Here is a 22,427-nt window from a genome sequence, read left to right on the forward strand (position 1 = left end):
TTGTATTAATTAAGTAGGCATGGTCATTGAAAGTGTCATATAAACAACTTTGAAATGATAAGAAAAAAAACAATAAAATACTGATTTTCTTACAAATATGGAGGTCGTTGAAATTGTTTTAGGATAAGATTTGTAGAAAGATTAGTTTCATAGGCGTATTGTTACCTGTCTCATCATCATAATACCATCATCTTATTACTATCATCATCATCACAATCATCATCATCATCGTCAACGTCGTCGTCGTCATGACAATGAGTGTTTTCGTCCCGAAAATTGAGACTTTACTCCTGTTATTTCATCTTCTTGTTTGGTATGGGTATATGATTGTTGCTTAAATCGAACACATGTAGTCTAATAATATAATCAAATGTTTTAATGAGTTTTAGGTACAATGAATAGTATAAACAGTAGATGCATTTATAAATGATATGAAATTATTTACATGGCATAGGAATAGACAATACGTAATAAAATTATCTTTTATTTACAATAACGAAGTACAAAAAGTAAATTGACGGAACTATTATTTCAAAAGATGTCTTCAATAGAGAAATTAATTTGATGACTTAATCTTGTTAGCATTATTTATGTGTACTATGAAAGATAAAGTCATTTTAGAAGTTTTATACAAAATTAACTGAATAATAGACCTATAGTGTAATTTGATATTTCGTGGAAGGCGAGAGTGAAATGCATATTCATCGCACTAAGTTTCGAACCCAATAAATGGGGGTCATTAAAGTAACATCTTGCTTTAACATGGCGTTCATACATAAGTGACTGATTATCTATATAAGTTGTGAAATACCATTTGTTCTTATCTAATAAAAAATAAAATATTTCATATTATTTAATTTCATAATGAGTATGAATACATTAGTAAGGGATGATATCATTGTATCTGTCGATGTTTATTAATTATGACATTATATTTGCCTGATTGCTGAATTTTGATACAAAAAAGTACACTTATGGAAACAAACGGTTTTCTGTTAAAATCAAATACATATTTCTTCAGGGATATTCTCGCTGAAATACTTTAATCCTCTTAATTGGGCTCATACTTAGAGATCATTCACACCAGAGAAATGGTAATTGGAAACATAGGATAATAAAAACTATGTACGGTTTATGCCAGTTATTTTACATCCGTGTCATTGTAGCTTCATTTGCAATGGCTGATATTCCTAAAATATTTTAGCTACTACTTCTGTTTTTTGTTAATTTTAGAATTAATTTCAGAAGAGTAGTTTTTGAACATCTTATATAAATTAAACACAATGCTTAAGATACTTTTATCACTGTAACAACACACATTTTCAAGAGTTTCAAAGTCAAAATGTGCTTTAACTTCCTACAACACACAGCTTTTGTCCCACCATCCTCGAATCCGGACGTTACGTATTATGTCGTTCAGTAACATCATTGTATTTATCCTGACGTCACAATGGCTGACTTGCCCGGTACAGCCAATTGGAAACCCATAAAAGATTAACATTACTACAATGTTACTAGTTTTATCTGCAAACATGTACATATCACACGGAAAATATCACGTATCAGGGCGACTATGTGGTAAAAAGTTTTAAGCTTGATGATAATGTATATAGTACGTGATGCCTATTGTGGGACTGAGAATATCCGTTATTCCTGATTGCCAGCCAAAATATCACACACTAGTTATCCCTAAAACTGGCAGTCCTTTGTTTCAGCTCCTTTAAAAAGTCTTCACTTGATACACTGTTAACACTTTGACCCTTTCGTTTAGGAGTAGTTCTGATCGGATCGCGATGAAACACTTCGTCTTCTTCTGGTTCAGGTCCTTCGAATGTCACATGATTGGTCACGTTGCGGTCCTGTGATTTTGTGCTTGATTCCGATGTTTGCTGGCGCTCTGGTGTCTTGACGGGCTTGCTATACAATGACTCAGTATTAGGAGGAACGGAAGGGTCGACTTGCCCACTCTCAGGAGAATGCGTTTCAATGTCTTGGTGTCGGACCGAACTGCGTCGAGGTGGGGTTTTAAGAGAATATTGTCCACGGTAAAATCGAATTCCTGTCTGGTCGTCGAAACTAGTCTTGTTTTCATAAGGATGTTTGAATGAAGCCATTTTGGCGGCCTCGTCGCTCCGTGACCTGTAGAGTTGATCATGATAAAAGGCGCCAGGGGAATAGGTGTAGCCGTCACTTTGCCTAGATTCCCGATATATACGATCTACCCCATTAGCTAAAGGTTTCGTCTTCCTATCCAACGTCGAAGCGTCTGTCACAAGAGTATTGACCTGAAGGAAGAACACAAGCGTTTCAAAAATTACTAACAGTTTTATCATTCGAGACCTATCACACGTCAAAAGACAGTTTTTGATAATTCCATTTCTTTTCACTGTTATACCTTTGTAAAAATTTTTTACGATTAACGGAAATCATTTTCAAAATATATTGAGGAAAATTTTTCCATACCGATTCTTTACTGTTGCTGTAGAAGGTGTCTTGTTCGGAACTTTTCCTAGTTTTACCAGTAAAGTTCGTCCAGCTTATGGAGTTCTTCTTCCTGCTCTGTCTCTTGTATGCTTTTTGCACCTACATTCAGATAGACAGGGACAATTACCTCTATAATATCCAATTGTGAATAAAGGATCACGGACATATTACTGAAACTACCATACGTGACTCAATACATGTATTGACATGTTACGTGTTGGTACATTTGTATATCAAAATCTATATTCAAAATATTTCATAATATAAAACGATAGCAAACTTTCACATTTTAAGCAGAAAATTTGCTTTCTATTTTCCTGATAATTGCTAAGACTGTAGGAGTTTGAATTCAAAATGCAGTTCTTTTAAAAGACTTTTGGACTAGGTATACAATTAAATAGTTGTATTGATATGTTTATCAAATAATCCGATATCGGAAATATAGATTTAAAATAATCTTTCAAAATCTATAATTAATACAGAATTGATAGACCATACACGCGCTCTGATAATTATTTCAATGGTTTTAGCTCTGACATTGAGGATGTTCTGAAGCATGGCAATGCTTCGTAATATTTTAAACTTATAAAAAATTATACTTACATCAACACTGAGGAGACAGTGGAAGATGAAGAAGAAAACACCCTAGGATAGAATACAATCTTATATTACTGAAGAAAAAGAAACTAACATAAAAAGTAGGTCATATATTGTTAAGTAAATGTTGTGAAGAAGGGATTTATTGTTGGTAGTTTGTTTACGATATATATACTTAGATACTATTATTTTGCAATGTGTTATCAACAATTTACACTGATGTATAGGCGGATATTTTCGAGGGATAATATTTCTGCGAAAATTTGATCCGCGAAATATTGAGAAATAGCTGCCATTAACACGGATCATGGAAACATTCATTTAAAGTTTCTCTAGATAAATCACGAGAATTATGACCCGCGAAATAATAAGCTATGTGGTATTTTATTAATATTGTAAGAAGTATGCATAGAGACTATTATTTCAATACCCACACACATACATATATTGTATATATAGCAGTATACAGAGTGTTCTTACCTGGAGAGAATTGAATAAGGTAAATAGATAGGTAAAAACTAAAGCTTCTTTGTTTTCCACAGAGAGGAATCCTAGTGTCCACGTTAGTCCTAGTAGAGGCAGAAGGACAACTGCTGCTTTCAAACCGGCTCTAAAATTAAAAACAATAGCCAAAATAAACGACTAAAGTTTTTAATAAGTAAACATGGAAGAGAAATGATAGTAAAAACATTCTGATATAGCTCTATGAAACTCTACGAAAAACTATGGATCTATAAGAATAAATGGTAAAAATCTTTTGGCAAATACATTCCTGGAAGATTATGTAGTTCATCTTAAAGATTTTAAAAGTACGCAAAGAAGCAAAGAATATCAAAAACATCATAGGTTGTCATTTGGTCATTTCATTACAATTCTTGTATAATGATACATTTCAAATGAAACGAGATCACGTGTCTTCGACACAATAAGCACATTACACAAAACCATCATTACTTAATATTCCTTATTTTTATGAATCAGAGCACGAATCAAATAACTTTTATGATTAAAATTACCTGATTGCCGAACGATCCTCTGAGTTCGCCCTTGTCGGCATCGCTTTCATCATAATCCTTAGTACCATGAGCAAGACAATCGTATTAATCTGCAATCACGTACATATTAGACAAGAAAGGATACACCAGCTTTAAGGATAATATATTTAGCATGCTAGATATAAAGATCGCACACTTCAGTAGGAAAACCTAAAGACTACGATAGTTTAGATAGGATACTGCACCTGGTTCCGTCTTCTTCTATATATATTATGTAATGTATTATTTCGCTTGCTTAATTTGATACAATCACTATTAAAGAAGATACACAATGTAACTAAAGAATAGATAAATGAATAATAAGCTTTTATACAAAAGAATTCGCCATACATTCACTATGTTCATGAATATAAGCGATGCGTGAATGACATTCAGTGAATTGAACAGAGTATTATTGGATGTGCCATTTAATTATAATTCCATACATAAGCAGTATTTTATGTATGAGCATTTTTATAGAATTGTTTAGTGTTCCACTTTAAGCAGGCAAATTTTATATATAATGTGGTTAATGTAATTCTTTAACTATGATATCTTGAACTAATTTTATTTCCTAATGTAAATTTAAAGTTTACGGATCATTTGCGTAATGCGATAATTACATATGATGGACCCCGTCACAATGTATCAAAATTGTGTCACCTTGATATACATATACTAAGCATTTTATGCATTACTGGAAGGCATTGAACAAACTCTTACCACGATGACGAGACCAACTGCAGGCAGGAAGACCACCAGGAGCATATCGTGGGACAGCCAGCAACTGTATAATATATAATGACCTAATTATGTCGACATTGACATACTTTCATGACATTCAATTTAAAATAGCATTATAATGACTGCCTCTGTTGAATTTCGGTTTCCTCATATGCAAGTAAGTTTTGACCATAACGAAGTCTAGATATATTGAAGCGAAGGTGACTTAAAATATGTCCAAACCAAAATAGCCAGACACATATCGACTAATCAAAACATATGCATCGCTGTATTCAGATTAATAAACCAGGTACATTAAGATGTATGAATTGTTATTGTTGCTATTGATTAAGAGGCCTGTCTCACCCAGGACTGGAGATGAGATTTCTTTAATGATTAGAGATATATTTTTTACAGAAAAAAACCCAATAAATATCATATTTAATATGAAAAAAAAGCATCAGATTTAAAAGAACGTAGATAGATTTTAAATTACGATACATAAGCCAATACACTACAAATTTAAAGTAATATGTATATTAATAAGTTAACATCTGCGTCTAATACAACATGTACTTGGGCTAATTAGCAATAACCCAAAATATTACATATCTGTAGTATAAACTCAAAGTTACTTGTTTGCTGATTTATTTTATTCTAAGTTAACATATATCATAAGCGATGATCTACAATGTAAAAACGATATTGTATAATATTCATTTTGATTCTTTGATTTCTTTAATGTTTTATAAGGAGTTTGTTATGATATGTCAATGAGTATGTTAAATTGAAATGGTATATTGTTTGAATTACATTGCAAACATATGAATAAATATGGTGATCATGTTCATTCAACTCTGAAAATGCATAATCCTTAATACTAGAAACCAGCAAAAAATTTACATGACAATGGGAAACATCGCCACCATGCCAGATTATATTTCTAAAATTAACACAATTTGCATTTCAATAAAAATACAAACGAATCCAATTTAGTTGTAGAATGTATCGTTTACCTATTCAAATAAATAACCACGCATAAATCACGCCCGAACATCATCGTAACCCGGGGACAAATTATCAAAGAGAGGGTTTCTATTACGACATACCACACGCTGATTGCGATCACATATCAAGGCATTTTGTGTCACAACGCTTAGTTTATTGCCAGACTGACACAACGGGATCACATCTTCCTTTGTACACTTCAAATAGATATTTTTAAGTGCTATATGATATCAGTTTCAGACATTTAAAGGTTTTTTGACCACTCGTTTCTTGTACTTACATGTATTGGACTATAGTGGTATTACAATAAAAGATATTTAAAGGAGATTTTCAATATGGTACACACTGCATCAACTTAGAACGTGTCCTGCTTTGAAGGAAAAAGAAATGCTATACTTACACTTTATCGTTTCCATATTTGTCGTGAAAAATTCCTGCCGAAATGCCAACAACTACTAAGGGTATACCTAAAAATAGACAATAAGATTACTTTTAGGGACTGAGATAGGGTGTAGCGCTTCTGTCCTCTTTATTGTAGCAGGATATCAACATAGATCATGGCGCTTATTATACTCTTACATTTATTATAAAATAACATAATTTAACTTAGTTATTGGAACATCACACGACCGTTTTAATTGCTAGTTATATTTCAAATTATTAAGCCAGGCTTTTGGCGTATTGGTTTTACACTTACATAACGTATAGCAGTATAATTTCACGGTATGATATTTTCACGGTTTCACAGTACATTGATATGATCGAGAAAATTTGATCTACGAAATATTGAAAAATGGTTGAACGATATTTACCCTTAAATCCATATAGCGAAAATGTAAAACCGCTAAAATAGGATTTTCTCGTTTTAGATGAAATCGCGAGAGTTTTGATCCGCGAAAATAACCGGCGGTACAGTAATTGTATTTGCGCTGAAGGACAAGTATATATCTTATCCTAGACCATGTCTGTGTTACGGGGCCATAACATAGGTGGAATTATACTTTAAAAGTTGTTTGTATTGATCCACTGTCATTATTCACTTATTACAAGTAATAACATAACCTAATCAATCCTATCAAAATAGTATTAATAGAACAATACGTATCACTGTCTACTAAAGATATATTCCAAAATAAACATACCCCAACCAGCCAAGAGGTATTTGCCAAAGTTGCGTCCTTTCTTAAAGACCTTTACCAGAAGAACATATAAGTGGAATCCTTCCAACAACATCCAACAGAACATCGCCGTTAGAAAATAGTGTAAGGCGATGGCAATGGACATGCACACATACTACAACAAGTGACACCAATGTAGTCACAATTAAGCTTCTGTTGACTGTTAATAGTTCACTTGATTCATTTAATATTTTAGAGATTGCATTACCAATACGAATATACAGGCAGATGAACTGTAGTAGAACACGACTTTCATTTGGGAATTGAAATATATAACGTATTCGTTTCAAGAAACAAAATAAATATATGAAGATAAGAAAATAATGTGGTTCAAAGATTCTCATTTATTTCCAGTTAATCATTTATCGATGTGTCCTAGTTTATTTTTGTGATTATTATATCAGCCAAGATATTGAATAAAACCAATACAATACGTATCAGTAAATAAATAACTTTTACCTTATTTTCCGTTCTGTCAATACCGGCAATAAATAAGACCTGAACGAATATAAATGTGATTGCTAGTTGCTCATGCGTCCGTATTCGATCGTTACGTATTCTGTAAAAATGAATACAAAAAGAAATATCATGTAGGTACAGACACAGCATAAATTTTTGTTTCTTTATATTTCCATAACGTTTTGCATTGAAATATGCGCGTATATGTCAACCTTGCATAACCTATCATAATTAAAAGTGGGTTTCCGCTTATTTGCGCTCATTTTGCGTTCTTCACAAACACCATTCTATCTTTTGACTGTATTGCACAATTTATGAGCTTAGCTTTAATACTATTTGCAAATAGGGATTAAACATTGCCTTAAAATTGATATTAAAGATATTCTATGTAGCACATTAGCGACACATGTAAAATATAATTGAATCAAATAGCTTTTATACCACCTCTAACGCAATCAAAACACTCTTCAATATATATATTTACATAATTTGTATATTTTGTTCAAGTTCGTCGTCAAAATTAAAACGGTTTTGTTCCTTAGTTGGGTAACAACGGTAGTCAGGATGACCGAAAATATAGTTCTGCTTGATGACCACTGCCGTTCAATTAGAAATATGAAATATAACAATGATAACGTTCATTTTGTTTTAAAAATAAGCCTTAGTATCGTTGTCAGAGTGGTGATGCCGTCCGAATTTTTTTAAACATTAAGATGTTTGATAAAATACAAAAAATCCGCTCAAACCCACCTGTAGTATTCGAAAACAATGACAGATATGATACAGCACAGTACAGAAAGCCCTCCACCGCCATACGAAATATACGTAAGAATGGTATTGTCGTTATCATCTATCGTCTCCTGTCAAATGATAGTCAAATGTTATACTTAAGAATAGAATAAAGATATATTAAAAAATAAAGTAAATGCGCATATCAGGAAATTACTTTTTAGCAATTGTTGAATGAAACACTAAATCAAGATTTGAACTTCATTATCTTAACAATGTCTAATTATGAAGGTTACAAATATTTAATATATCACACTGTCTCAGTATTTATTGGTACGAAATTGGGAAAATAATGATACCAATTATAAAATACAGCCCATTTTCTCTATAAAGTGTATGGAATATTACAACATATTAATTCGGAAACGAATTTCACGAAACTGTAAAATACGACTGTTATATAGAAAATGATAACACTGCTGTGATCACCAGTGTCGTCGCGGTTACTTTACTTACAGAAACTCCATAGATATCCATCAGTATTGCGAAATTGGTTAGATGATTGCACAAGCACACTACATGGGTGTTGTTAGAACTCTCAGTGTCCTCCTGGCATCCTCTTGATGACCATCGCATGTCATTTGTACTACAAATATTAATCACAGAGAAAACAATAACAGGAAAATCAAAGCTTAAAACAGAGAAGAAGAAAATCAAGAGTAGTCTAAAGCTAATTATCCAACCCATGTGTCTTACTATGTTAATTTGATGTCGTGATACAGAACTTTTCAACTTAAAATACATTTTAGTACTTACTTCTGTGTGAGATTCATGAAAACACATTTCTCCTTGTATGATGAAAGTAAGGAAATATTCTGCAAAGAACAAATAATTATTTTTTACAACCCCTTTTATTACCCTCTTTACCAATACAAAATTCATATAACTGTGACCTTCTAAAACGTTTAAAATCGCTTTGAAGTTTTACAACGATGCTTGGACGTTATGCTACATTATAATCAGTAATTTAGCAATACAATTTGATCATTAATTGATAGGACACTTTGCAATTTCTCAAAAGTTGTACTATCTATAATGAATTATTTCATGCAAAAGAAAAAAAATGGTATGAAAGCAAAGTTTATATCATCTCTGAGGAAAAGGAATACATTTTTTGGGTAAATCAACCTGCAGTCTTATTCAAAATCTGAAAATTATGCACCTTGATTTCGACAACGAGTCTGATGGGCTCGTCCAGGTTTTCGAATACAACTTCTGGGATGTTCAGGACACTTCCAGAAACTATATCCGAGTTTACAAACCTATTTTGAATTTGCTTCTTTCTCTGCAACCTGTGTTAAGAATATGTTTATTACAATTAAATATCATAACCAAATAATTTTAACAATCATACTTTAAAAATGGAATATTTCGGGCAAATAATTTGTTATGATAACGAATAGACCTTATGAAAAATTCCAAAATGGATTGATGTATTTTAACAGAATGTTTTGAACTCAATACGCCGCAAAAAGGTATAATGATTCTAGATAAGTCGTATTATTTTATGATATAAACACTGTCCGTATTGGAGAATGGGCTTGGTATCTAAAACGTAGTGAATATTACAAGGGAAATTTTCCTTTCACACCAACGTAATCAGTACACATACATTTGTTTTTCCTCTTCTCTTTGTGACGAGGTAAAGATGTCGGCAATTGACGAAAAACGTGCTGTGTAAAGCTGAATATATCTGTCTGTGAATAAGAAAACGAATTATACAAAAACATGCATTCTTTCAACAACCACTATTTTATTACAACAATCATTCATTTGTTTATATGAAAAACATAATTTTGTATTGTCTTCAACATTACATTGACAACCAACAATTGAATTATTTGGAACACATGACTTAAAAATGTTTGTTTTTCCTTCTAAAATGAGTATATAATTATTCATTATTGTGCTGCATTGTTAAAACTATTTTATTGTGATCTGGAAACAGAACATAACATATGATACGGGATAATTTGAATATTTGTGTTACCTTGTGAAACTCTGACGGCGTTCCGAAACACAGTCGACGGAATAGTTATAGAGCTGTCCGAGTTACTTCCCATTGTGAAGGACGATGAACTGTCACACATTGCGATCTTCTCATGGAACGTTATGCTGAAATCTACAAATGACTATTCTTGCAAAACAGATACACGTGTTGCAAAATAGATATCGGGAAAATAAGTTTGAACTATTGATCAGAGCAAACTTATGTACTGCTAGTTGATATATATTATGCTTTGAACCATGTATAATCTTAGCAGAATATCAACCAAATTAACTGTTCGGCAACTGTGATTCTAATACATACAATGCATATAAAATATGCTGTGTTTACATTTCATGGGAGGAATTGATATTTTATCTTATTTGATATACTGTGTAGATTGAGGCCATTAAATGATGCAAAATACTGCAAATCTGTTGCTACTTTCTTTTCCCCTAAATACGATGCTACTAAACTATCATTGTCTGGCTTTCATGCAAGTTTACCAAATAAATGTACTTACCTAAATTAGTAGTCGAAGAATTGATGGACAAACTCTGACTAAGATTAGACATCTCGCGTTTGTTCCTTCTGTGTGATGACGCCATCCTCACATTAGCGATGTTTCCAGCTAACATCGTCATCGACGTCAAAATGGATGCCATTCTATCCTCAACAAAATCCTTCAAACAAAAAATATTATGCAAGGTTTGAATAGTAATAATCTATGATATAGGGCGTTTATTATTCCCTTTGCTGTTTTGCACATTAAGTGATAAGCACAAAGTATTATTTTCAAGAAGATACTTAGGTTTAGTTGCACATTGTATGCATTTGAAATATATTATCTTTGTTTGCTGAGCTAGTGATCATTTCAGATTCCTGGATAAAAAATAAATATTTCTATTGTTGTAGTTCATGGAAACCGATCACTTCTGTGAATTGTAGTAACATTTTAAAATGTTGGTTACAGTGACTTGATTAAACTATTTCATATTTATTTATTGCAGGCTTTCAGTTGTTAAAGGGACAATTCACTCAGGCTAATTCTTTTACTTAACAAAGATGCAAAATATGGCATAAATGTGTTGTTCTACATTTCTTATGAAACATCTAACATAATACATTGACAACTCCCACGTCACTGTTAAGTATTTTAATTGATACCGTTGTAATTACAAACCGTTGATCAATACGATTAAGCAGCTAGAGTATGTACGCTGTACCCATACCCGGACCAAAGTCACGGACGTTAGACAAATGAACTACATAACCACTGAGGAGGTGATAAAATGATTTTTTAGTCAAGACAATTCATCTAATAAGGTAAACACACTACTGTCAGAGCGATTAGAGCAGTTCTAGACAAAAGGTGCATTACTCTACAAGCAAGGGACATGGTTCGCCATGCAAGATGGTCGACCACAATGTGTAATGGCGGACAGCGAGAGAGTTTCAACATTTTACACGCATTTCACCACCATGGGCCTTTCTGGCATATCACAGTAAATCCGACTGATCTAATTTTCATAAGAACTGGTTTTTCCCCGATATATGTACACCTTTTTCAGTTCTCTAAGACTGAATCGTCCCTTTAAACAGTTGTTAGTTTAGAATTAACGTTTGATATTCCCAAATGATCTTGAGAATGCGTTCAAGAGAATGCCCAATAAGGAACGGAAGCCATAAACAATTGTAGCAGGAAACATAAAACGGGTCGTAAATAGGTAGTTTCTACTAAGAAGGAGCGTTCAATGTTTTCAACAAGTCTCACTTACCAGCTGAATTAGCCCCCAAACGTGGGCTATTTTATTGTCAACCAAACCGCTGACTGCCTCGCCATAGCTCTGTAAAGGATAATGCAATTGATATAATTTTCATGTAAAACACATTACGTACATGTAGGATAGTGTTAAATTTTCAAATGTGCAATTTTCATATAATATAAAAGTAAGTATTGTAACTTAACTCTTTGAGATATACAACGGCTAAATATTGTGAAAGTTATTGAATGCGAAATCGGTGGTTTAAACCCTTACTCCAACTTATTTAGATCCCCAAAAATTGCGTTGCTCTAAATGTGACGAGCAGATAATGTACTAATGCTGTGATATAAAGCAATATCTCACTTGTGCTATATCGTCAAGGTCGTTGTGTTGGTCGGTGGACTTTTTCGAAACATCGGCAATTGTCCGGAAAACGTCTGTGGATACCACCAGATCTCCCGGATATAACGCATCAGCAGGACTATCGCCATGAGAGGAGACAGCACGGACAATACTCGTAGTGATATTTACTATGTCGTTCTTATCGACTTCATTGTGATTTTTCAGCCGGTTAGCCTGAGGTAGAAGGTAATAATTGTAATGATAAAGATGTTAACGCATGAAAAGAAAACAAATATCAATATCGAACAAGATATTTAATGTTCTATCAACAATCGGGCAATCATCATATATATACAATTTATGCAAAACGTGTTTTACTGAAGTCAAAATTTGCAAAATAGAAATAATTAAAAATTTTGCAATGGTTATCAACCATATATACCATATTCTCTATATTCTTGATTTGTTGACTGACACATCCAGTCAGATCAGGCCGGCCCCAAACAGCACCGCCCTCACCATCAGGAATACATGGTCTGCTCGCAAAACCTTGAACAATTAATAATGATAACATTTGTGGTACGGATTCTTTCCTGTGTATAAATATTGATTCTTACGAAATGCAGTGGCGAGCGTAAAGTCATACATGTATCAGTGATTGAAATGGCATTTTTGTCCGCTAATTGATGATGTCGCAATCGACATCTACCACCAGGAGAAGAGAAAAACTATGTCATTTGCAAGGATAGAATATTTTTTTGTAGTATCTTCCTTTCATTGAAATTGTTATACGCTTATTTAAACGTTTTCCGCGCTGATAGAAGGTGCTAACATAGTATTGAAACAAATAATAATAGCAAACAAATAATTACAATGCAGTTCCTTAATTGACGGATCGCCAGCTTGTCAATCAAACCGCACGTGACTTTGCATTTTTCATTATGTACGATATGTGCGTTAGCGGTTACGAGGCGTGGCTACAGGCTATATTACACCTGGCGATCGGTCAGTAGTAAAGTGTAACAAGATCTGAAGTTAAATGTACTTTCAGTTCAGTTTCCAATAATGAATTGTTGAATATTTATAAATAAGCTTCAATGTAACTGTATTTCAAATCAATATCAATCAGTAGACGCAGAATGCAAGTTTTTAAATTACAATTGTAATCTTATAAAGTTAGGTCCTTGGAAACCTACAGAATAAAGTGCGACTTTGGGTACTGGATTTTATATTTCCTAAACCAATATCAGTTTGTGTTTACCTATTCGTCCTTGAGGACACGGTTGACTGTCTGTTTGGTTGACCTCTGTTATGGTCCAATAGATTAGACTATTATCTCCGAGTACATCATCTACACTCTCGCTACAATACGGCTCATCTGTTTTAAACAAGGTCAATGCATAATAGACAGGTTATTTGTTTATTTCTTATGATTGTATTTGGTTTAAATCAAGATCAGGTTAACGAAAAAGAAAATAATGGTATGTAAGCGAACATGTTATAGTTCATTAAAATCGCCTTGACGTGATTCCTATGATGCTTATAGGACCCACAGCAACTATATACGTATATCTGAACAGATCTGTGTGCAGAGAAATACTAAATATATTTAAGTAACTTATACGACAAAACATTACGGAAATAATACCAAAAAATAAAGATATTGCGAATATTTGAGCAAATACAGTATATTATCCCTTTGTCACCACAAATAGTAATAATCAACTTATCTTTAATTGTGTTGAGTATATATATAAAGGTACCTACCAAATGTTATTTCTGTACAGTTCTGGCCTTTGTAGCCTTTCCTACAATGACAGTAATATGATCCATTGGTATTCTGTGGTTCACAATACCCATATTTGCCACAGACCTCCGGACAAGGGTCGTCTGCCCCTATCAAAATGTAAAAAAGTCGTTTATTTGTCAATGGTCGAAAGCTGTAGTACTACATGTAATTGAGTAAATGACACTTGTAAACATGTGTAAGACGATAGTTTTATGGTCTAAAATAATTATACATCGATGGTATTCCATCATTATCTTTAAGAAAATAGGTATTTTAGATCGATCTCAAAGGGGTCTTGATGACCACCATAGAATGATCTATGTCAATCAAATGAAAGGATTGTTCTTCTGATTTTATCTTCATCTCCCGTCCTTTGATACACTCATATATTAAGTCAGCATGTCAGCCTGTTCGAAACTTGACGTGCTAAATACGGGCCAAGCAGATCATCAAAAGTTAACTTGATAAAGCTCTCTTTGGTACTTTCTGGCAAATAGCGACAACAAACATCCATAATTGCATATCACCGTCTGTCGTCCATCTTGTTTTCAGATCAGGCTGAATTTCGTACAATAAAAGACTAATGGAAGCGTAGACTTTAATTTCAGAAAGATCCATTTCAATTGACATTTTACCAAAACGCTCACAATAAAAGTCCATTTGAAGTTGTATTTCTTGTTAATTTTACCATGCCATCACAATCTGACATAAAACACACCAACATCGGCAATACATGTACATGTACGTATTATGTTTCCCACCGTTTTCCTAATTACCGAGCGTTAGTTGACTATCACTGTGCCAAACGGCAAAACAGCGAATCCTAACTGTTAACATAGATTACGCAGGAAATAATGCATTTGTTTCCTCATCTTAGGCCATCGATATATAATTACTTAATATGTTATTAATGATTTTAAGAAACTTTATTTTTTTGCTTCGGAAGAGTAGTGGGCGTTTACTACACGGGAGGCGAATTATTTTAATAAGTTATTTGAATCATGAGTTATAAGTCATTACGATATAAGAATAGATCGGAATAGATCGTAACAGTTGAGAGATTTCCGAGGTATTTTAAACGTGTACATGTGGAAAACAAAATTACTTTAAATATGTTTTCTTTGACAAAATAAAAAAAATGACATATACCATACAACTTGAAGAATATCCAAAAAAGGAAAGAAAAAGAAGAGAAAATGAACATATAGTACCAAGAGATTGAACAGTCAGTCCCAGATTCTGTGTGTTATTTTCTGTCCCGCTGTAATTACTGATGGGACCAGCATTTCGTCTGTGTACCGTTACATTGATGTTGTCCGAGTCGAGGTATATCCACGGATCGGTGTCGTCAGAGCTAATCGTCCCGTTCTCGGTTTCAATTTCATACTGAAATCAGTCAGAATATATGAACTTGTTATATCAAACATTACATTATAACTATTCCTTACGAGCCGACTTGATGTTGACTTTGATGAACATGATTATATATCCATGACATTGATGTGCAATTGTAACTTTGTAAATCACACTCTTTCATGATCAAATGATGTATAACATATTACCCACAAATGTTATGTTAATTTTATACTGGCAAACCAAGAAGTACATGTGTTATTATACAAATGTATTTCTCACCACCCAATTGTACATGTACCAAAAATTTGAAAATTACGAGGTTCACATATGTCTTCATTCTAAGTAAACTACTGTGTAAGAGCTCACAATTAGTTTTTGCAATATTGTCAAAAAGGTTTTTACACATGTATATCTATTGTTCAGTAACTAAAAGTAAATAAACAAAGTTAAAACAAGAGGACAAGCAGTAATACACAAATTTACATTCTCAATTCACATTTTACAGCGTTTAGTAAAAAATCAATGTAAAGGATATCTTAGATGATTTTTCATCTAAATACCTAGTGAACATTAGAAACCCAACTTAAATACATTGCTTAAATTTTGTGTTGAGTTGTTACGTATGTTTATAAAGCATGATTTATATTTTTACAGTGGTTTTGAATAATTTTCACGGTCTGGTTTATCAAAAATGACGAGTTTCAATTAATAACTGAGGAAAAATAACAGGTCAAGCATTCCGTCCCGTTCTGGCTCATATTTCTTATCGTGTGGTATATATTTATAATTGATAATATACATTGTACATGCTGAGATTCCATTCACAAAATGTTACAATAGGTATAATGAATTATATTGATTATATGTATGAAGGTATATTTGATTATATATATCTTGTGGTAAAACATTGAAACCCATCTAATGGGGATTTAATACATCTCCGCAGTCATCTACGTATGCGGAACCTTAACATATGTCTTGAATGCAAACGATACTAACCATACAAATGAGGCTAGGCACATGCCTTGCATTATTTGATGTTGGATTACCTCAGTTTACACAACATCGCCTCTTGTCTAGCCCAGATAACGTGAATATCCTACAGGTATTTCATTGTTTGTGTAGGTATTATGTCTGCTTTGTCATTGAATACACAGCATTAAACTTACAACCCAGTCCTCAGTGTTTCCGATGTGAAAGGCTGCTCTTCTTCCTGATATTTTATGTTTGATTCTCCATGTGCATTCTGTAGTGTCAGGAGGCAGTTCGGGTGCAAACAATGTTTCCAGATCCTGGATCCCTCCACAAACAGCTGAAAATAATTATCCAATATGTAGTGATATCATTTGATAATTATAAACATGTCAAACATAGATTAAAGTGTATCCGTTTGATACTGGATTATTATCTCTGCATTATTCGATCAAACCACTCGCTATTCTAAGTATATGAACTACTGACACTGCCAAAAATTGAATAGAAACTGAAGGTATATAATGAATTTATAATGAAATCTGGATCCAAACATTCAATAAAAAGACATTTTACAATAATCCGTCTAACGTGGTCCAATATGAACAGCGTTATGGTAGATTTTGTTAAAACTTACCTTCGTAATCCATGCTGAAATCGTTATTTTTGTGAGCCTTGTCATTGGAAATAATCGATATTTCTACTTTATTTGAGGGAACTAACCATTCGGTGGAATTTGAGGTGAGACAATAGAACCTAGACATATTTCCTCCTGTCACCTACAAGGAAAATTAAAAAAAAATAGTATGTTTAACATTGAAACCACCGTATGTAAGCGAGATACAATGTTTTGTGTAATTTCGCGAGGGAGCTAGATCGTGAATTTAAATGTATAATTGTATAAAACTTCAATATGGAAGCACGATTATCAATAATATTCCTTGGAAACGAAAACAAGAAATTGTATTACCGAACATAAAACGGTTCTCAGTGTACAATTTCGCTTAATTGATCGTAAAATATATACGAAACATGAACTAGTAATTAATGTTTATGATTTTGGTTTAAAAAGGGCGTAAAAGAAAAGTACTTGTACCATTGAAAGTAAAAATATAATCTAAAGCTAAAGTAGAAATAAATGACCTTGACAGCATGTCGTGAACAGTTCGAGCTCGGTATGTAGCCATCGATTAAGTCCGACGAGACGTTGACCTTGACCCAGTTTCCTGGCGGTATCGTTATAGTCCAAACACAGTCTTTTGTTCCATTGTAACCTTGAATTGAACCGGACCAGTCTGTCCTGTCCAGTAAGGTGTGATTCAGGTAACATTCGGTACTCGGTAGTTGGCCTTTGACCACTTAAAACGAGAAATAGTATCAGTTGATAAATGGTAAAGAAAAGAGTCATTTTAATATAAACGCATGTAATTGCCATATAAGGTTATATTTGTAATTATTATCGATTCTAAAGTTCAACAAGTAAAATTCCAGGGGAGTTTGTAGAATCCCATTCGTGTATAAACTCATTACAAAGGCTACCAGACTCCCAATGGAATATGCGAAAAAAAGTATATAATTAATTCATTTATAACGAATCTGAATATAGGTTAGTAAATAAACCAATATTCTTGTCAATAACTGCATGCAACTACAGAGAAATACGAAGGGAATAATACATACATAGAGAAGTCTGAAGTAGGATTAGTACATGTAGCCAGTACTTTCCACATGAATCCATGTATCTGAATAATAAATAGCTTATTTTTAAAACAAAATGCATGCTGAAACACAATTTACGTGTATATTGTAAAAAATAATAAGATCAAAATGATGTCACTAGGTGCTATACATGATGTATGTTGATTTATTTGGAAGTGTCACTCATGTATAACGAATCTGAATATAGGTTAGTATTTTACTTTTCCAAAAGAAAATGAAAATTTTGTAAAATAGATAACTATTTATTTATTAAAAACCAACAAACCAATTTACCTTATAAATGACCCCACCGACAGATAATAAAGGATACCTATCATCTAGACAATTATTTAATCAACACAAAAACATTATAAATAAATTGCTTTGCTTTCATTGTCTGCACAATCAGTATCTCATTCCACATAGGCATAGTGTCATGGATATTTTTTCGGGATGCAATTATTTTCAGTGATTTTATCTTGAAGTAAAATAAGAAGGTTCAAACTTTCAATGATGGTTATAGTGTTATGTAGGTAAATTGTGTTATATAAGTAAAATCCTAATTGAACGTTATCATAGTTTCAAAATAGTTTCAGCACTGTTAGCCATTCAGTAACAGGTTTTTAGCACTTTTGAGTAATCCATGGTCTTTAGACATTTTGACTTGATATAGTGTCAAGAGAATATATAAATGTTACCAGTATAAAGCGAAACAATGACAATGCCATTAGCTATGTAAATTTATCGTGTATTCAAACGTTTGATCTTCCCCTTTCTTGTCATTCGAAAGGAAAGTGATTTGAAAGTATGAGTCAGCTATCAGTATAGCACAAATATATTTTTTCCTGAAACTAATTTTCTGACTTTTTTCTTAAAGTTTTGGTTACTAAGTTCTCCCATAGAAACTTTGTTAGATCAAACTAGCGTTATATAGGTATATCATCTATCGTGAAGATCACGTGACCTCTATTTTCATCCTAGTTCCGATTATGTGTGTACCGAGGGTTCTAAAACAAACAAAGGATGTTGACACTCAGAAGGGAGAGTCTGTACACAAATCCATTTACAATTTAGTATTGTTAAAACACCCCACCGTCTACAAACATCTAGTCACTTATGTAATATGAATCCTTGTGTTTAGAAAAGTGGTGTAAACTGCTTTGTTTGTTACAGATAAAAACAAATTAGCAAATGCCTTTTTACACACAAATGTATTAAATATCTATCAGGTCGAATCTTTCTAAGATAACAAACTTTACTTTTATTATCATTTTAAAGGCATATTCATGTCAGATTCTTTAATTAATTTAGTAGTCATTAAAACATTTCGATGACTATTTAATTGGTGTCTTTTTGTGATAGTTTGATTAACCAAATACTTTATTTATATTATATTATACTTCTGAAAAATTATGCGAGAGAGTTAGCTTTATTTCTCCTGTGTAATATTTTTTTGTGAATGCATTGACTGTTTAGCTAAACGTCTAAGATTATACCTTGCGCGAAAATAACACTGCGAAAGTTTTACGCTTGCAAATCGCGAGTTTCTGCACTCGCGAATATATTTATGCCCTTTTACAGCATACTGGAAATTTAGTTATTCATCTTCTATAACATTCGTATTATCATTTTTAAATGAATGTAATAATTTCAACACACGTCTGTGGAGTCTTACACATTAGGTAACATTGGGAACATTTTCGCTACCATTTCATTGAAATACACTGCATTAGTTAGTCATTGTTTAAAATGAATCACGTTTTAATACCAGATTATCTAAAGCCAGGTACCATCGTCTTATCTTCCTTTAATATATCATAATATTTGTATTGCACTCGATCGGAATGGGAGTACGGCAATGTTGATTATAATATGTAACATTCAGAGTGTGGTTACCTACATTATGAATTTCTGTCATTATACCACAATTTATTTATTTTTCGCTGTTTTAATTTGTTTTTATATGCCTAACTATTTTTTCGCGACAAGTGAAAGTAATTTGGCTCTAGTGTATAATAATGTCCTCGTGACATTTTTGCGGTTATCAAATTTCGCGGTTTCTAGCTATATATATAGTCGCCCACAGAATACGCGAAAGTTAATCTAACGCAAAAAGAACTCTGACTGTACCACCATTATCGATTGCTATTGTACTAAGCAATTGTCTTTTGTCACAACCTGAGAGAACATACAATTAAGTAAACTTTAAATCACATGTATTTATTACATTTTTTTCGCATTGAATTATAAGGTTTCATGGTGCAAATAGAAGTGATATTTTCGCTGGAGTGAAAATATTACTCTTTCTATTTTCACTTGGGTTTGACCAATTGGGATACAGCATTGACAGTGAAAATGTCATTCTGATTCTTACGTCATTAGTTTGTGCACAAAAATGACGTGATATTTTTGTGTACAAATATCACGTTATGCTCACGAAAATACAATGTAATAGTCAAAACGGCAAATAACTCTGTAAAATACAATGACGGAATAACCTCTGGCGGAACTAATAGTGATGATCTCCTGTAAATGGAAGAAATGGAGAAAACACATATAATATATATGAAAATATTTCTTGTTTCTTGATGAATCCCGTCGCACTCGTGAGAAATATAAAAGTTTCCACCTCATTCGATAAAATATAACTGATATTCATCAAGAAACAATGACTATCATCTTTATCTATATAACCAATTGAAAAAAGTATCGTAATATATGTGCCTGTATGATGCTCTGTATAGAACTTTAATGATCTTTTAATACAAGATTCAATATACAAATGTATCGCGAAAGTTTTAAATGTTCTTGTATCTAGGAAGTAATTAGAAGAGTACAGTATATGCAATACATTTCTGATTTCTCTGTTCAAACATTCTAATGTAGTATTTATTCAGCAGGTTTAAACATTTTCTGATACCTCATATCATGTTTCTATTACACGTTAATGTCATATTTGAAGGTGTAGTTCATACATGAATACATGTAACAAGTTAAACGTAAAACGTGTAGTCAGAAATCCGCACTCATTGAAGTTATAACACTTTTAAAGAATCTAAATTTAAATCAACGGATTTCGACAAGTATTCTTTACACGTATTAAAATGGTTTTGGACAAGTATTAAATATCTTGCACAAAATCACCAACAAAACCAATAACTAACTCAATACTACAATACAAGTAAGCGTCGAACGTGTATCGTCATAATACAATTTTTCCCTTCTCAGCAATCCTTTCAATGTAATGTATCAAAAGTTCTTCTCAGCTTCCTTCGAGAACACTCGATTTTAAGTTAATTTAGGTTTACGTATATTTCACTACAGTATACAAGTGAAATGTTAGTACAATGTATATTGTCGTTAAAATACCTGCTAACCGATCATTTTTTTGAGTCGCATTTTTCGCGATGTAAACTTAAAACGAGAAATAAATTTTAATGGTTTAAAGTCTGCTCAGTAATCCTAAAGGTAAAGTAAGACAATTAAAATATAATGGATTATAAACTAGTATATACTGCGTAACATAGAAGAAGGAATGATGATGAGCATGGATATTAATCGATGAAACGTGAGGCGAATGTAATGCATTGCAGATTCGTACAGTAAATATATCCAACAATTAGTAAGCGCAAGAATACTTGTATTTGATACTAAATATTTGAACCGAAATGCGCTTAAATATAATGACCGTGTAGATATTCACATTGACATTTGAATTATCATTTCTAAATAATACTTACAAAATCTTCATTAAAATCCAGTAGAAATGCGATAGATGAAATCCCAAGTGAATGAAAACTAAATTACGAAAACTTTATCAAAACACAATAAGGAACATTAATCCATCCACAGTATTGAATGTAAGAATTTGTTACAGTGGTGATTCACAGTTGAGTTGAGAATGATAATGTCGGAGAGGTAGGATTAAGCAGTAAGTTGGTGGAGTTCGTTAGGTATCCGTTATCACATCGCACGGGACAGTTTATCATTCCTTTACAGGTGTACACAGAATGCCGTCCGTATCAACATCATACTTCCGTAGACCTGACAAAATATCGCCCTTTCCACCCATCTATTGGCAGGGACAACAGGGGATGAGCCCTCTAGGACAGTCTCATTCCTAGGATGTTATCATGTCTCGGAGACGAACAAGACAGTCTGAAGTTCTTGTGTCATAGGTTGGCAGATAGTCACAAATTATGGATTTATCATCCCTTATCGCGGTACAACATTCTGCCTTTATTT

General features: G+C 32.8%; 1 protein-coding gene across 1 annotated transcript; it reads right to left on the bottom strand.

The window, feature by feature from the left end:
• Window positions 1–395: 395 nt before the first annotated feature.
• Window positions 396–22,373, bottom strand: LOC138328216 (adhesion G protein-coupled receptor L4-like). The gene is made up of 27 exons (XM_069274915.1): window positions 21,923–22,373; window positions 18,165–18,226; window positions 17,628–17,842; window positions 17,122–17,263; window positions 16,682–16,824; window positions 15,368–15,542; window positions 14,135–14,263; window positions 13,629–13,745; window positions 12,810–12,916; window positions 12,389–12,601; window positions 12,038–12,106; window positions 10,783–10,942; window positions 10,263–10,394; window positions 9,885–9,969; window positions 9,435–9,564; window positions 9,029–9,087; window positions 8,729–8,858; window positions 8,234–8,343; window positions 7,484–7,583; window positions 6,989–7,139; window positions 6,247–6,313; window positions 4,839–4,902; window positions 4,098–4,186; window positions 3,562–3,691; window positions 3,088–3,129; window positions 2,464–2,583; window positions 396–2,285 (listed from the first exon to the last, which is right to left on the bottom strand). The coding sequence occupies exons 1-27, from the start codon at window positions 21,931–21,933 to the stop codon at window positions 1,680–1,682; spliced, it is 3,558 nt and encodes a 1,185-aa protein (XP_069131016.1). The 5' UTR covers window positions 21,934–22,373; the 3' UTR covers window positions 396–1,679.
• Window positions 22,374–22,427: the final 54 nt, after the last annotated feature.

Source organism: Argopecten irradians, chromosome 7, assembly GCF_041381155.1.
Source record: "Argopecten irradians isolate NY chromosome 7, Ai_NY, whole genome shotgun sequence".
Lineage (NCBI taxonomy): Eukaryota > Metazoa > Mollusca > Bivalvia > Pectinida > Pectinidae > Argopecten > Argopecten irradians.

Coding starts and splice junctions, on each gene's coding strand:
- LOC138328216 (XM_069274915.1), bottom strand. Junction 7,584..8,233: donor ATTGTTTTCGAATACTACAG/GTGGGTTTGAGC, acceptor TCATTTTTACAG/AATACGTAACGATCGAATAC. Junction 3,692..4,097: donor GAGGATCGTTCGGCAATCAG/GTAATTTTAATC, acceptor TTTTAATTTTAG/AGCCGGTTTGAAAGCAGCAG.